We start from the raw sequence: 17,310 nt of genomic DNA, 5'->3' as shown, positions 1-17,310 counted from the left end.
ATTAGGAATAAATAGTAATAGTAAGCATAAAAATGATCATAATTTGTATTATACTTATGTAGTCAAACCAATTTAGTTTGCTGTTATCTAAAACCTGTTAACATCTTCTATCAAGTTGTCTATCGTGCTTGACTCATATGTTCTCATACATTTGCATAAGTGCATGCTTATACCCACTTCCAAGTTTTAAATGCCAGAATGTAGGATCCTACTCTAACAGTCATTTTCTGATGTTCTACCATTTCTTTTGCCCTCTCTGCTCCTTCCCTCAGTACTCTAAGGCTAAGACTTTTGGATATCTTATAGTAAGAGAAAAAGCATGAGGAAGAATTAGGAAATCAAATAAATAGGTTCAGATAAGAGCAGGATTCAGAACCTGGGCTACAACAAGCAGATATTCCACCAAATTGTTTTAGTCAGAAAATCTCATCTTCAGGTATGATCTCCTCAACCTTCTCATTCTCTAAGGCATACACTTTTGCTAAGTCTTTCTTTTTGAAATTTCATTTAATTTTCACACACAATTTTTTTAAAATTGGATACTGGAGATGACTGTACTTTTACTTTGTATTTATTTAAAATATTTTCAAAATTTTATTTTTTATTAACAAATAATAACTTTACATATTCATGGGGTACATATTTTGATATGTACGATGTATAGTGATCAGTTAAGGGTAATTAGCATGTCCATCTCAAACATTTACAAGAGAAGTTGGAACAATCCAGAATCAGTGGGCACCACATTCTCTTACACAGTTAAACACTCTCATTTTTCTCCATACCTTCCTATTTCTTTTTTTTTTACATTTATTTATTTATTTATTTTTATTAGTAAACTACATTCAATCATATTTTAATCATATTTTTAAAAGATAATACATCATGAAAAAGTAGAATTTATACCAGGAATGTAAGTATACTCTAACATTCAAAAATCAATAAATGCAATTCACCACATAAGTGTATTAAAAAACAAACCATATGGTTGTCCCAATAGATACAGAAAAGGCATTTGAAAAAGTTCACCTTCGGGGCATGATAAATATAGTCAGCAAACTAGGAATAGAAGGGAACTTCCTCAAATTGATGAGGGCCATCTACAAAGAACCTATAGATAACATCATTCATAATGGTGAAAAACTGAATACTTTCCCACTAAGATTGGAAACAAGGTAAAGGTGTCCATTGTTACCATTTCTTTCTTTTTTTTTTTTTTTTTAGTATTTATTGATCATTCTTGGGTGTTTCTCGGAGAGGGGGATTTGGCAGGGTCATAGGACAATAGTGGAGGGAAGGTCAGCAGACAAACATGTGAACAAGGGTCTCTGGTTTTCCTAGGCAGAGGACCCTGTGGCCTTCGGCAGTGTTTGCGTCCCTGGGTACTTGAGATTAGGGAGTGGTGATGACTCTTATAGGGCATGCTGCCTTCAAGCATCTGTTTAACAAAGCACATCTTGCACCGCCCTTAATCCATTTAACCCTGAGTGGACACAGCACATGTTTCAGAGAGCACGGGGTTGGGGGTAAGGTTATAGATTAACAGCATCCCAAGGCAGAAGAATTTTTCTTAGTACAGAACAAAATGGAGTCTCCTACGTCTACTTCCCTCTACACAGACACAGCAACAATCTGATTTCTCTATCTTTTCCCCACATTTCCCCCTTTTCTATTCGACAAAACCACCATCGTCATCATGGCCCGTTCTCAATGAGCTGTTGGGTACACCTCCCAGACGGGGTGGCTGCCGGGCAGAGGGGCTCCTCACTTCCCAGACAGGGTGGTCGGGCGGAGGCGCCCCCCACCTCCCGGACGGGGTGGCTGCCGGGCGGAGGGACTCTTCACTTCTCAGACGGGGCGGCCAGGCAGAGACGCTCCTCACATCCCAGAGGGGGCGGCAGGGCAGAGGCGCTCCCCACATCTCAGATGATGGGCGGCTGGGCAGAGACGCTCCTCACTTCCTAGACGGGATGGCAGCTGGGAAGAGGCGCTCCTCACTTCCCAGACTGGGCTGCCGGGCAGAGGGGCTCCTCACATCCCAGACGATGGGCGGCCAGGCAGAGACGCTCCTCACTTCCCAGATGGGGTGGCGGCCGGGCAGAGGCTACATTCTCGGCACTTTGGGAGGCCAAGGCAGGCGGCTGGGAGGTGGAGGTTGTAGCTGGCCGAGATCACGCCACTGCACTCCAGCCTGGGCAACATTGAGCACTGAGTGAGTGAGACTCCGTCTGCAATCCCGGCACCTCGGAAGGCCGAGGCTGGCAGATCAGTCGCAGTTAGGAGTTGGAGACCAGCCCGGCCAACACAGCGAAACCCCGTCTCCACCAAAAAAATACGAAAACCAGTCAGGCGTGGTGGCGCGCGCCTGCAATCCCAGGCACTCGGCAGGCTGAGGCAGGAGAATCAGGTAGGGAGGTTGCAGTGAGCCGAGATGGTGGCAGTACAGTCCAGCTTTGGCTCGGCATCAGAGGGAGACCGTGGAGAGAGAGGGAGAGGGAGACCGTGGGGAGAGGGAGAGGGAGAGGGCTAAAGTACTTTTATTACAGGACTTCTCAGATCCTTTTTTTCCTTCCTATTTCTTAATGTGAAAAAATACTGCTAGACTCTAGGCTTCAAGAATAGAATTCATATATAACTGCTTCATTGCTATACTCCCAGTATCTGGCATAGCACCTGGAAAGAAGTATGCTAATACATAGCTAAGAAATGATAGACAATGAATTATCACTGATCCCTCTTGGGGTCAAGGGAGATTCTCAGTAGGTAAGGCAGATTGAGAAGGAAAGCCATGCCCTGAATGCCTCCCTTCCTCTGAAAGAAATAAATTTTTAAACGTCTTTCATTATATCTATTTCTAATTCCATCATTATCCTTTTTTTCCTTGTCATATCCCCTCTACTTTGTATAAGCCCAATGAAGGCAAAACTGAAAAATTAAAATGTTTGTTGTAAGTATTACAAAGAAAGCAACAGTAAAATGAGTGTATTTCTACACAACTAAGTAATTTTTCAACTTCAAAAATCTGATCAAAACATGCTTAATTACCAAACCACCACATAACCTATTTTGTAATCTTGAGTAAGCAGGTGTGTCATATGGAGATATATTTTTAATGTCTTTTAAATTGCATTGGGAAAGGAAGAGGCTTTCATTTGTAACTCAAGTAATTTCTAGATGATGAATTAGAACAAAGAAGTAATCTTTCAAAAGAAAATAGTTAAATTAAACCATTGGAATTAGTAAGCAGAAAGTGCTAATCTTATTGACTTTGCCTATGATTTATCACATATTTTCACAGGCCTCTCAGAAGAAAAGGGAAATAACATTTGATAATCATCATGGTCTGCATGCATTTACTTTGAAGCAGGATTGTGTCAAGGCTGTGATAATAACTATCAGGTTGCTTAAAATCATTTTTATACACTAGCCATTTAGTCATAATAACTGTAAGAAGGAAAACACTATTTATCACTACGCACCTTAAGTCCACTTGTCCAATCATCACAGCAGGTTCTTTGAAGAGTATATTTTAAACTGGAAAACTAAAGAATGCAGAAGGGCCAGGCACAGTGGCTCATGCCTGTAATCCCAGCATTGTTGGAGGTCCAGCCTTTTGGGAGGCCGAGCTGGGAAGATTGCTTAAGGCCAGGAGTTGGAGACCAGGCTGAACAACATCGCCAGACCATGTCGCAACAACAACAACAAAAAATTTAAATTAGCTGGGTGTGGTGGCACTGGTGGCACATGCCTGTAGTACTAGCTACTCAGGAAGCTGAGGTGGGGAAGGATCGCTTGCGCCAGGAGTTGAAGGCTGCAGTGAGCTATGATTGCACCACTGCATTCCAGCCTGGGTGACAGAACTAGGAAAAAAAAAAGAAAAAAGAAAAAAAAGCAGAATATGTACAAATCACAAGTTACCTTCTCTTGTTAAACTTGTTGATCAAATCCCTTTCACCTAAACATGTTTAGATGTAATACACAATGATAACTAGAGGGAAGAGTGTTTCCTCTGGCCTGCTGTTGTTGAGGGAAGTCTGTAGAAACTATCATATAATTATACTGTAAATGAGATTTCTTTAAAAACTCATTTTTAAATGACAAGAGAGGTTCAAACAGTTCATGTATATCCAGTAGGTTGCTAAATATATATTTAACCCTAAATTTATACACATGCCCCCAGGGTGCTAACAAAGGAGTTTCGGCTCTGGAACCTCTTGATAAATTTCCTGAGATTGGTCTAAGTACAGACTATGTCCTTCCAGCTTGCAATCCACCGAGCACTTTAGCTCACTTATTCTCAAGCAAAGCTCAGAAATCAGGTCCTGCCTGTCTTCCCGGAAAACCCAAGTATTTGTTCAGTTACGGTATTCTCATTAGTGTGTCCTCATGGTCAAGCCCTGAAAACTAACGCACCATATGTCCAGAACCCTGTAACCAAGAGCGTGTATTCACAGTGCTTACTGGCTATGTTCAACCCAGGGAAATGTAGAGATCTGTCTCGTTGTCGTGTTTCAAGAAAATGTACTCCTTGGGATTTGCGATTTACCCTTAGTGTGCTATGACATTCCAACCTGAGCAGAATCCTCCAGGAAAATCCAGAGTCTCCAGCTGCCTGCTGGGAATGGGGTCAGAGGGACGGATTTCTAGTGATAGAGGTACAGGAAGAGGGAAAATGGGTGGATATGGAAAGTGGGAGCGAGAGGAAAAGGAATCTGAGATGAGAGAATATAAACACCAGAGCAGAAAGTTGAATGAAATTCAAAACCCAGGGACACCTAAAAACGTTTGCGGCTGACTGTGCCCACAGCCTGCAGCAGTCTACACTCATGCACTCTCCGAAAAATCAGCAGGATCTTGCCCTTGCCTCATGGGTGAATGGTTAATTTGTGCAGGAAGGAATGGTCCCCAATACATGTTTGAGAACAGGGACCTCAGCAAGATATCCTGAAGTTAAAAGAAGGCAAACAATCTTGGAAAGATTTTAATTACAGCTGAGAGAGTGCAGCCCTCCCTTGCGCGGGTCAGCTTGCCAAGCTCCAGCTGCTTGCAGCGAATGAATGAAATGCGAAGGGCGGGATGGAGGGAGCGAGTGCAATCACAGCCAGCGAAGGGGATAGTCAGCTCCGCGGCCCCTGCAACGTCACCGAAGCGTGGGACCCCATGAGTATAAAGAGAGCCTGTAGCGCAGGACGCTCAGTTCTCCAGCCTGTGCCGGGCAGCTGGCACCCTCCCTAGGTGTGATGTGACGCGATAACCCTTAATCTCGGGCGGATCTCATTCTTTCTGCCTGCCAGAGCCGCAAGCGCCTCTGAGAAAGTGCAGCTGTTGCCCCTTAGCCCCAGCTGCATCCCCTAACCAGCAGGAATTGCAGTAACTTTCAGCTTCCAGTCTTATCTGAAGACCCCGGCACCAAAGTGACCAGGAGGCAGAGAAGAACTTCAGAGGAGTCTCGTCTTGGGCTGCCCGTGGGTGAGTGGGAGGGTCCGGGACTGCAGACCGGTGGCGATGGCCACTCTCCCAGCAGCAGAAACCTGGATAGACGGGGGTGGAGGCGTGGGTGCAGACGCCGTGAACCTGACCGCCTCGCTAGCTGCCGGGGCGGCCACGGGGGCAGTTGAGACTGGGTGGCTGCAACTGCTGGACCAAGCTGGCAACCTCTCCTCCTCCCCCTCCGCGCTGGGACTGCCTGTGGCTTCCCCCGCGCCCTCCCAGCCCTGGGCCAACCTCACCAACCAGTTCGTGCAGCCGTCCTGGCGCATCGCGCTCTGGTCCCTGGCGTATGGTGTGGTGGTGGCAGTGGCAGTTTTGGGAAATCTCATCGTCATCTGGATCATCCTGGCCCACAAGCGCATGAGGACTGTCACCAACTACTTCCTTGTGAACCTAGCTTTCTCCGACGCCTCCATGGCCGCCTTCAACACGTTGGTCAATTTCATCTACGCGCTTCATAGCGAGTGGTACTTTGGCGCCAACTACTGCCGCTTCCAGAACTTCTTTCCTATCACAGCTGTGTTCGCCAGCATCTACTCCATGACGGCCATTGCGGTGGACAGGTGAGGAGAGGACAGACAGGAAAGAGGGAGAAGGGAAAGAAAAGAGCTGGGCGGTGGGATAAGATTACAAAGGAAATAGTAACGTAACGGGGTCTATAAAAGTAAAGAGACTAAGAATTTTTGCTGAAAGGAGGACACTAACCCATTTGTAGCCCTCTAGTGGCTGAACAAGTTTCTGCTTCCGTGGCCTCCAACACTCAAGCCCTAAATCATTGAGCCTTATTAAGGATATCTAGAGGGACTGAAGAAGGTGAATGAGGGACAGGTGAAAATGCCTTTCCAAGTAGGGCAAACTTAGCTAGAAACGTTTAAGTACTAGCAAACTTTCTCAAATGACTTTTGAACAAAATTTATGTCATCTGTAAAGTGCACTTTTTGGCCTTCCTTCTCTCTGTCAGTCACTATTCTGGCAGAGTAATGGTAAGTGAGTCGCCCCTCCACCCTTCCCTCTTCTGTCTGTTCCTCATCCTCAGCCTTCCCTATTCCCTAGTCTTGCCCCAAGGCCAACACTGGTTTGGTCTCCCAGTCACCAAGAACTAGCAAAGACCACACACACTCTCCAAAAAACTACTGTAAACTAGCAGTTTCCACCACATCTCAGATTAGATTTAATTTCCAGTAATCTGCAGAGGCTATGAACTGAGTAAACCCTGTGTCTGCAAGTGTGTAACCAAATTTTTAAAAACTCTATGTGCCTTTGCCTTCTCATATTGAACATTATGAAGTATAGGTATTCGTGGAAATACAATGGTGAATCCCTACCTGTTATTGAAGGCTGGCTTTACTTTAATTCAACTTTGTGGTGAAAATCAATAGCAGTTGATTTCAGTCTCAGCTTTGTGAAAGGCAGTTGCATGGGGGATACATGAGGGTGATTTCACTTTAACTTGAAGTCTCAATGTTCTTATTCATGCAAAGATTATTTTTAAACATTAACAAACATATCAAAATAAAATGGAGATAAATATTAATTCTTATGACATTTCAGTTGCCATTATAATAAAAAAATAAGAAAAAAACAGGTTATTTCTGTAAGTTCATCCTCTGTGTTTACTATTTTGAAATACTGAGCACTGAGGTATTAGTAACATATATCTCTAGAAAATATTTTCATGTGCCAGGCTCAAAGGATTAAATTAAAGGAGCAGAGGTTAGTAGCCACTAACTAGAATAAATAAACACAAAATCACACTTTTTAAAAGGCCTCTAAAATCGTCAATCTTCCCTTTCTGCTTTATCTCTGATTATCCACACATATGCACCCCTTCATTTCTACTATGTATAGGAGTGCAAAGAATGAAAAAAAATCAGACTCCAGTTGGGAAATAAGTGAAATTGCCTCTAATCTTACTACACCAAGATAGAAGTTAAGTGTTCCTTTTGTTTGAGCAGCTTCCTTGCTTGTTTTGCTTTGTTTGTTTTTCTTTTTATTTCTTATAGTGTATGTTTTTTGATGTTTTGATTAGGGGGAGAGGTATTAGCATATAATGTTATAAAATTCTTACAATCTTCTTGAAAGATTAATCATGCAATATGAACTTTGAAGAAAATTTTAGTGCATGTGAAATCTGTATTTCAATTTGAAGGGGAAAAAAAGGTTGTATTTTTCTCTTTCCAATTTCTTCCTGCCAACATTTATGGGATTGTCTTGGAGTTATTTTAAATAATCATTTAGTGCTATCTTATTACAGTCATTGGTTTGAATTAATGAATACTTTACTATTAATCTTTACTATTTCTTTGTGTAAAGCATTAATCATTAAAACTATTAACAAATTTAGAGTATACAATATGCTATAAAATCTGAAGCATACTCAGTTCGAGTACTGAAAATCTCTTTTAAAACTATTATTTAAAAGAATGTTCTTATTTGAGCAGACAGTTGATTTAAAAAATACAGAAATACAGAAAAGCTTGTTTAAAATAGTTTTTAGAATCAAAAAGTATACAAAATACAACAATTATTAAAACTCTCAATAGATTACCAGTCCAATAGTTTACCAATCTTTCTGCATTGGTGTCTTAATCAAACATGAACTGTAAAAACTGACCCTGTGCTGTTTTCAGTCATTTTATAGGTTAAAGAAAACACTTCTAAGGTTGACACCTGAATGATGTGGTATTTTCCATCATTTTATAGGACATATTTTATAAGTTAAAGAAAACCTTTCTGAGGTTGACACTGAATCATGGTGCCTTCTGCATGGACTTACTGACTCATTTAGCTAAGAATATAGTAAACAGTATATATTTCCCAATTTAGACTACAATTGAAGTGTGAAAACTTCAATTATTTAATTTTGAGTGTTTTCTATCCCCACTTAATATAAACTGAATTATATCAACCTAGCCTAAATGGAAAATATATTCAATTCGCTTTGTTCCTGTGCCTAAAATCGAAAGACCCGTGATCTTGAAAATAATTGCAACTTTGACTTGGGCACATATGGCTTTTGTTCAGCAGTAGCAAAATTGTTGCAGCCTCTTATGACTCTGAGAAATGACAGATATTCCCTCAATGAACGCCTGTATCTTACAAATGGAGAACCTTAAGCTAATGGTCACACAATTGTTATAATAAAAGGCATTGAGTTTTCCTTGAAGTGTTCAGCACTCATTTTGTACTGGAAAAAATACTTACTTTCTGTTTTCACGATTTAAATAATATTAGTAAGTTTACTAGATATGACTGTGAGATCACCAGTTCTGGTCTTATTCTGAAGCACATTAACTTCTGATTTGCTACAAAGTCCTGCGAAACTATTTTCTAATTTGCCAGAAATCCATCTTCTAGTTCTACACATTTCCTTCTTGCCTAGAAGTCTACTTTAGCACTACCAGTACCTGTCTCCTCACCCCTATACCTCCAACACACACACACACACACACACACACACACACACACACACACACACACACAAAGATAAAATTATTTGTCAGTGAAGAGTTGCTTTTCTCTCCACCATCCTTCCCCAATTTGCCATTTTGAAAAATAACATATAAATGTAACACTTGCCTCAAAGATGATAAGCTTTTCCAAGATTATGCAGTACAGTCAAGATTCAAATCACTGCAGTTAGCTCCAGGGCCAGTGATTCTCTTCACCTCTACACTATTATGACACCTAACAAGTTGTGATGACTGCAGGGTTTGATTAGACAAAGTCATTACCTTTAATCAAATTAGAATTTAGTACTTGTTTAAACTGTTTATCTTACATGTATATATAACATATCTTACATATATATATATTCTATGTTTTACTTGAGAAAGTAGAAGGTAGAAAATTATTAATAGAACAGTTATTACAATACAAATATTTTGATTTCCATTCATTTACGGCATATAGTACTTGATGTATGGTCATATTAGAAAATAGTTATATATTTTCTTTCATTTTCTAAGCACATGCTTTGAGATTAGGTTAGAAATTATAGGAAGTTTTATTATAACATATAGTAAATGAAAATTTCAGGGCATATGATCCAGTATTGATCTGAGTATTTAATTAAATATTTTTTTAAACCACATACACTGTTTCTTGTAAACCTTAAGGGAGTGTGTTAGTCTGTTCTCACATTGCTATAAAGATATACCTGAGACTGGGTAATTGATAAAGAAAAGAGGTTTAATTGGCCCATGGTTCCCCAGGCTATACAGGAAGCATAATGGCTTCTGCTTCTGGGGAGGCCTCAGGAAACTTACAATCATGACAGAAGACAAAGCAGGAGCAGTAGTCTTAAATGGCAGGCAGGAACAGGACCAAGAGTGAGAGAGGGAATGTGCCACACACATCTGAACAACCAGATCTCACAAGAACTCTATCAGGAGACAGCACCAAGAGCATGGTGCTTCACCATTCATGAAAGATCCACCCCATGATCCAATCACCTCTCTCCAGGCCCCACTTCCAACATTGGGGATTACAATTCAACATGAGATTTGGGTGGAGACACAGATCCAAACCATATCAAAGAGTAATTACTGTTTTATCTATTGTTCAAAAGCTTTAAGAAAGATAGCAAAAAAGTTGTTCTGTAAATCCAGTGGCATACCTTACATGAATAATTATTAAAAGGAGCATTCAACAAAACTGTGTAAGAATAGTAATGGCCAAGTAGATAAAAATTGGTCTTCTATGCTACCCTTTGTTGTTTTTAATTAATTTGGTAATCTTCTATTTCACTTTTTCATAAACCTAATTTATGCAAAGTACTCAAAGGTCCTCTAGGAAGAGCTTTTGAAAATTATTCTGAACAAATAAAAATATAGAGTCATGAGAAATACTGAGGCCTTAATCTAGTAACAGATTATCTAAATGTATTGTGGTAAATTTTGCATCATTACCAACATTATAGATATAAACTCTGCTAAATTTTTTAAAAATCCTTTTTCGGTCTTTAATTTGAGTACCAAGTGCAATATCCTTCCTCTGCACTCTAGGAAAAGTCACTTTCCATGCAGTTAATACTCTTTATTAGTGTTATAGTTATACTTGACTCACTATCACTAGTTACCTCAAATGATGAACTTTTTAGCCTAAGATCAACTGTTACATATTTTTTAATTATTTACAAAATAGTAACTAAAACTATGGTAAAATTAACTTTCAGGAAACTTATCATAACTGTTTGGCTCTTTCTAAAATTTGTAATTCTCATTCAATAATTTTAGAATATCCCATTTGCATCCACTAAAATTACTGCTCTAGTGAGTTGTCAAAGTTCAGTTAAAATTATAGTGCCAATTCTTATAAAATTGTGAGCATATAGTGAAAGCAATAAATATATATTAATTGAATGGGTAATAAGATTATCACAGAATCATATGTAATCAGAGGTTGCTCTTTTATAACTAGCTGAACTCCGGCTGATATCAAGGTTACATTAACCACAACAGAAAAGTGTATGTCAAACAAGAATTTATGGCATATTTAACAGGCATAAAAATCCTTAATATATAACATATTCTTATTTATTAAAGAAAAAGTATATCCCCAGTGTAAAAAGAACAAAAGACATAAACAAAATCCAAAAAAAAGAAAAATGTCTAACAAGCATGAAACTATCATTTGCTTATATCCCATATTTTCATTTCCTTATGTGCTATTTGCTCTTAAAGCCACTCAAATCTCATTATTTTCCCAACACTGTCCAAAGAGCCACACTGAGAAATCCAGTGGACATTTCAGTCCTTGACTTCTTTGACCCATGAGCAATATTCCTCACAGGTGGCTACTGCCTGGAAGTCTCACCTCTCGGCTTCCAACTTTTCTGATATCCTTCCTCCTTAGCCTCTCTTCTTTGGCTGTATTTCTGAATCTCTGCCTGTACATAATGAATAAATGCAGAAGTTGCTTTATGCTAAGTTCTGGGCCTGTTCTCTTCTTCTTTATTTCCTGTCCCCAACCAATCTCATCCAGAACCATGACTTTATTTTCCACTGTGATTGAAGAGCTCCTATCTTTTTCTGTCTAATTGATTTTCTGTCTTTTTTTCTTTATTATTATTATTATTATTATACTTTAAGTTCCAGGGTACATGTGCACAATGTGCAGGTTTGTCACGTATGTATACATGTGCCATGTTGGTGTGCTGCACCCATTAACTCGTCATTTACATTAGGTATATCTCCTAATGCTATCTCTGCCCCTTCCCCCCACCCCATGAGAGGCCCCAGTGTGTGATGTTCCCCTTCCTGTGTCCAAGTGTTCTCATTGTTCAATTCCCACCTATGAGTGAGAAGATGCGGTGTTTGGTTTTTTTGTCCTTGCGATAGTTTGCTGAGAATGATGGTTTCCAGCTTCATCCATGTCCCTACAAAGGACATGAACACATCATTTTTTATGGCTGCATAGTATTCCATGGTGTATATGTGCCACATTTTCTTAATCCAGTCTATCATTGATGGACATTTGGGTTGGTTCCGAGTCTTTGCTATTGTGAGTAATGCTGTGGTAAACATACGTGTGCATGTGTGTTTATAGCAGCATGATTTATAATCCTTTCAGTATACACCCAGTAATGGGATGGCTGGGTCAAATGGTATTTCTAGTTCTAGATCCTTGAGGAATTGCCACACTGCCTTCCACAATGGTTGAACTAGTTTAAAGTCCCACCAACAGTGTAAAAGTGTTCCTATTTCTCTACATTCTCTCCAGCACTGGTTGTTTCCTGACTTTTTAATGATCACCATTCTAACTGGTGTGAGATGGTATCTCATTGTGGTTTTGATTTGCATTTCTCTGATGGCCAGTGATGATGAGCATTTTTTCATGTGTCTTTTTGCTGCATAAATGTCTTCTTTTGAGAAGTGTCTGTTCATATACTTCGCCAACTTTTTGATAGGGCTGTTTGTTTTTTTCTTGTAAATTTGTTTGAGTTCATTGTAGATTCTGGATATTAGCCCTTTGTCAGATGAGTAGATTGCAAAAATTTTCTCCCATTCTGTGGGTTGCCTGTTCACTCTGATGGTAGTTTCTTTTGCTGTGCAGAAGCTCTTTAGTTTAATTAGATCCCATTTGTCAATTTAGGCTTTAGTTGCCATTGCTTTTGGTGTTTTACTCATGAAGTCCTTGCCCTTGCCTGTGTCCTGAATGGTATTGCCTAGGTTTTCTTCTAGAGTTTTTGTGGTTTTAGGTCTAACATTTAAGTCTTTAATCCATCTTGAATTAATTTTTGTATGAGGTGTAAGGAAGGGATCCAGTTTCGGCTTTCTACATATGGCTAGCCTATTTTCCCAGAACCATTTATTAAATAGGGAATCCTTTCCCCATTTCTTGTTTTTGTCAGGTTTGTCAAAGATCAGATGGTTGTAGATGTGTGATATTATTTCTGAGGGCTCTGTTCTGTTCCATTGGTATATATCTCTGTTTTGGTTACTGTAGCCTTGTAGTATAGTTTGAAATCAGGTAGTGTGATGCCTCCAGCTTTGTTCTTTTGGCTAAGGATTGACTTGGCAATGTGGGCTCTTTTTTGGTTCCATATGAACTTGACAGTAGTTTTTTTCCAATTCTGTGAAGAAAGTCATTGGTAGCTTGATGGGGATGGCATTGAATCTATAAATTACCTTGGGCAGTATGGCCATTTTCACAGTATTGATTCTTCCTACCCATGAGCATGGAATGTTCTTCCATTTCTTTCTGTCCTCTTTTATTTCATTGAGCAGTGGTTTGTAGTTCTCCTTGAAGAGGTCCATCACATCCCTTGTAAGTTGGATTCCTAGGTATTTTATTCGCTTTGAAGCAATTGTGAATGGGAGTTCACTCATGATTTGGCTCTCTGTTTGTCTCTTATTGGTGTATAAGAATGCTTGTGATTTTTGCACATTGATTTTGTATCCTGAGACTTTGCTGAAGTTGCTTATCAGCTTAAGGAGATTTTGGGCTGAGACGATGGGGTTTTCTAAATATACAATCATGTCATCTGCAATCAGAGACAATTTGACTTCCTCTTTTCCTAATTGAATACCCTTTATTTCCTTCTCCTGCCTGATTGCCCTGGCCAGAACTTCCAACACTATGTTGAATAGGAGTGTTGAGAGAGGGCATCCCTGTCTTGTGCCAGTTTTCAAAGGGAATGCTTCCAGTTTTTGCCCATTCAGTATGATATGTGCTGAGGGTTTGTCATAAATAGCTCTTATTATTTTGAGATACATCCCATTAATACCTAAGTTATTGAGAGTTTTTAGCATGAAGGGCTGTTGAATTTTGTCAAAGGCCTTTTCTGCATCTATTGAGATAACCCATGTGCTTTTTGTCATTGGTTCCGTTTATATGCTGGATTATGTTCATTGATTTGCGTATGTTGAACCAGCCTTGCATCCCTGGGATGAAGCCCACTTGATCATGGTGGATAAGCTTTTTGATGTGCTGCTGGATTCTGTTTGCCAGTATTTTATTGAGGATTTTTGCATCGATGTTCATCAGGGATATTAGTCTAAAATTCTCTTTTTTTGTTGTGTCTCTGCCAGGGTTTGGTGTCAGGATGATGCTGGCCTCATAAAATGAGTTAAAGAGCATTCCCTCTTTTTCTACTGGTTGGAATAGTTTCAGAAGGAGTGGTACCAGCTCCTCCTTGTACCTCTGGTAGAATTTGGCTGTGAATCCATCTGGCCCTGGACTTTTTTTGGTTGGTAGTCTATTAATTATTGCCTCAATTTCAGAGCCTGTTATTGGTATATTCAGGGATTCAACTTCTTCCTGGTTTAGTCTTGGAAGGGTGTATGTGTCCAGGAATTTATCCATTTCTTCTAGATTTTCTAGTTTATTTGTGTAGAAGTGTTTATAGTGTTCTCTGATGGTAGTTCGTATTTCCGTGGGATCAGTGGTGATATTCCCTTTATCATTTTTTATTGCATCTATTTGATTCCTCTCTCTTTTCTTCTTTATTATTCTTGCTAGCAGTCTATCAATTCTGTTGATCTTTTCAAAAAACCAGCTCCTGGATTCATTGATTTTTTTGAAGGGTTTTTTGTGTCTCTATATCCTTCAGTTCTGCTCTGATCTTAGTTTTTTCTTGCCTTCTGCTAGCTTTTAAATGTGTTTGCTCTTCCTTCTCTAGTTCTTTTAATTGTGATGTTAGGGTGTCAATTTTGGATCTTTCCTGCTTTCTCTTGTGGGCATTTAGTGGTATAAATTTCTCTCTACACACTGCTTTAAATGTGTCTCAGAGATTCTGGTATGTTGTGTCTTTGTTCTCATCTTTATTTCTGCCTTCATTTCGTTATTTACCCAGTAGTCATTCAGAAGCAGCTTGTTCAGTTTCCATGTTACTTGAGCAGTTTTGAGTGAGTTTCTTAATCCTGAGTTCTAGTTTGATTACACTTGGTCTGAGAGACAGTTTGCTATGATTTCTGTTCTTTTATATTCTCTGAGGAGTGCTTTACTTCCAACAGTGTGGTCAATTTTGGAGTAAGTGCAACGTGGTGCTGAGAAGAATGTATATTCTGTTGATTTGGGGTGGAGAGTTCTGTAGATGTCTATTAGGTCCACTTGGTGCAGAGCTGAGTTCAATTCCTGGACATCCTTGTTAACTTTCTGTCTTGTTGATCTGTCTAATGTTGACAGGGGGGTGTTAAAGTCTTGCATTATTATGGTGTGGGAGTCGAAGTCTCTGTAGTTCTCTAAGGACTTGCTTTATGAATTTGGGTCCTCCTATATTGGGTGCATATACATTTAGGATAGTTAGCTCTTCTTGTTGAATTGATCCCTTTACCATTATGTAATGGCCTTCTTTGTCTCTTTTGATCTTTGTTGGTTTAAAGTCTGTTTTATCAGAGACTAGGATTGCAACCCCTGCCATTTTTTTTTGTTTGTTTTCCATTTGCTTGGTAGATCTTCCTCCATCCCTTTATTTTGAGCCTATGTGTGTCTCTGCATGTGAGATGGGTCTCCTGAATTCAGCACACTGATGGTTCTTGACTCTTATCCAATTTGCCAGTCTGTGTCTTTTAATTGGAGTATTTAGCCCATTTACATTTAATGTTAATATTGTTATGTGCAAATTTGATCCTGTCATTATGATGTTAGCTGGTTATTTTGCTCGATAGTTGATGCAGTTTCTTCCTGGCATTGATGGTCTTTACAATTTGGCATGTTTTTGCAGTGGCTGGTACCAGTTGCTCCTTTCTATTTTTAGTGCTTCCTTCAGGAGCTCTTTTAGGGCAGGCCTAGTGGTGACAAAATCTCTCAGCATTTGCTTGTCTGTAAAGGATTTTATTTCTTCTTCACTTATGAAGCTTAGTTTGGCTGGATATGAAATTCTAGGTTGAAAATTCTTTTCTTTAAGAATGTTGAATATTGGCCCCCACTGTCTTCTAGCTTGTAGAGTTTCTGCCAAGAGATCTGCTGTTAGTCTGATGGGCTTTCCTTTGTGGGTAACCTGACCTTTCTCTCTGGCTGCCCTTAACATTTTTTCCTTCATTTCAACTTTGGTGAATCTGACAATTATGTGTCTTGGAGTTGCTCTTCTTGAGGAGTATCTTTGTGGCATCCTCTGTATTTCCTGAATTTGAATGTTGGCCTGCGTTGGTAGGTTGGGGAAATTCTACTGGATAATAGCCTGCAGAGTGTTTTCCAGCTTGGTTCCATTCTCCCCGTCACTTGCAGGTACACCAATCAGAGGTAGATTTGGTCTTTTCACATAGTCCCATATTTCTTGGAGGCTTTGTTCATTTCTTTTTATTCTTTTTTCTCTAAACTTCTCTTCTTGCTTCATTTCATTAATTTGATCTTCAATCACTGATACCCTTTCTTCCAGTTAATCAAATCGGCTACTGAAGCTTGTGCATTTGTCACATAGTTCTCGTGCCGTGGTTTTCAGCTCCATCAGGTCATTTAAGGACTTCTCTACACTGGTTATTCTAGTTAGCCATTTGTCTAATCTTTTTTCAAGGTTTTCAGCTTCTTTGCAATGGGTTCAAGCTTCCTCCTTTAGCTCAGAGAAGTTTGATCGTCTGAAGGCTTCTTCTCTCAACTTGTCAAAGTCATTCTCCGTCCAGCTTTGTTCCATTGCTGGCGAGGAGCTGCTTTCTTTTGGAGGGGGAGAGGTGCTCTGATTTTTGGAATTTTCAGTTTTTCTGCTCTGTTTTTTCCCCATCTTTGTGGTTTTATCTACCTTTGCTCTTTGATGATGGTGACATACAGATGGGGTTTTGGTGCAGATGTCCTTTCTATTTGTTAGTTTTCCTTCTAACAGTCAGGACTCTCAGCTGCAGGTCTGTTGGTGTTTGCTGGAGGTCCACTCCAGACCCTGTTTGCCAGGGTATCAGCAGTGGAGGCTGCAGAACAGAAAATATTGTTGAACAGCAAATGTTGCTGCCTGATCATTCCTCTGGAAGCTTCGTCTCAGGGTGGTACCTGGCTGTTTGAGGTGTCAGTTTGCCCCTACTGGGGGGGTACCTCCCATTTAGGCTACTCAGGAGTCAAGGACCCACTTAAGGAGGCAGTCTGTCCGTGCTCAGATCTCAAACTCCCTGCTGGGAGAACCACTACTCTCTTCAAAGCTGTCAGACAGGGACATTTAAGTCTGCAGAGGATTCTGCTGCCTTTCAGCTATGCCCCGCCCCCAGAGGTGGAGTCTACAGAGGCAGGCAGGCCTCCTTGAGCTGCGGTGGGCTCCACCCAGTTCAAGCTTCCTGGCCACTTTGTTTACCTACTCAAGCCTCAGCAATGGCGGGTGACCCTCCAGCAGCCTCACTGCCTCCTTGCAGCTCGATCTCTGACTGCTGTGCCAGCAATGAGTGAGGCTCCTTGGGC

At 40.1% G+C, this 17,310-nt stretch overlaps 1 protein-coding gene and 1 long non-coding RNA gene across 2 annotated transcripts in view; one reads left to right on the top strand and one right to left on the bottom strand.

The window, feature by feature from the left end:
- Positions 1 to 549: 549 nt before the first annotated feature.
- On the bottom strand, positions 550 to 5,964 carry LOC129143755 (uncharacterized). The gene is made up of 2 exons (XR_008547577.1): positions 5,734 to 5,964; positions 550 to 3,860 (listed from the first exon to the last, which is right to left on the bottom strand). It is a non-coding gene; the product is annotated as an uncharacterized LOC129143755 (long non-coding RNA).
- Positions 4,853 to 17,310, top strand: part of TACR3 (tachykinin receptor 3) — a 133,606-nt gene continuing 121,148 nt past the window's right edge. Inside the window, exon 1 of the mRNA XM_003950386.5 lies at positions 4,853 to 6,053. Coding sequence (XP_003950435.2) covers positions 5,506 to 6,053 — 548 coding nt within the window. The 5' untranslated portion in view covers positions 4,853 to 5,505. The remainder of the gene's footprint in view (positions 6,054 to 17,310) is intronic.

The sequence above is a fragment of the Pan troglodytes genome, chromosome 3, assembly GCF_028858775.2.
Source record: "Pan troglodytes isolate AG18354 chromosome 3, NHGRI_mPanTro3-v2.0_pri, whole genome shotgun sequence".
Taxonomy (NCBI): Eukaryota; Metazoa; Chordata; class Mammalia; order Primates; family Hominidae; genus Pan; species Pan troglodytes.
Note: the sequence above shows the minus strand (reverse complement) of the source record. Positions and strands in the feature narration are given on the sequence as shown.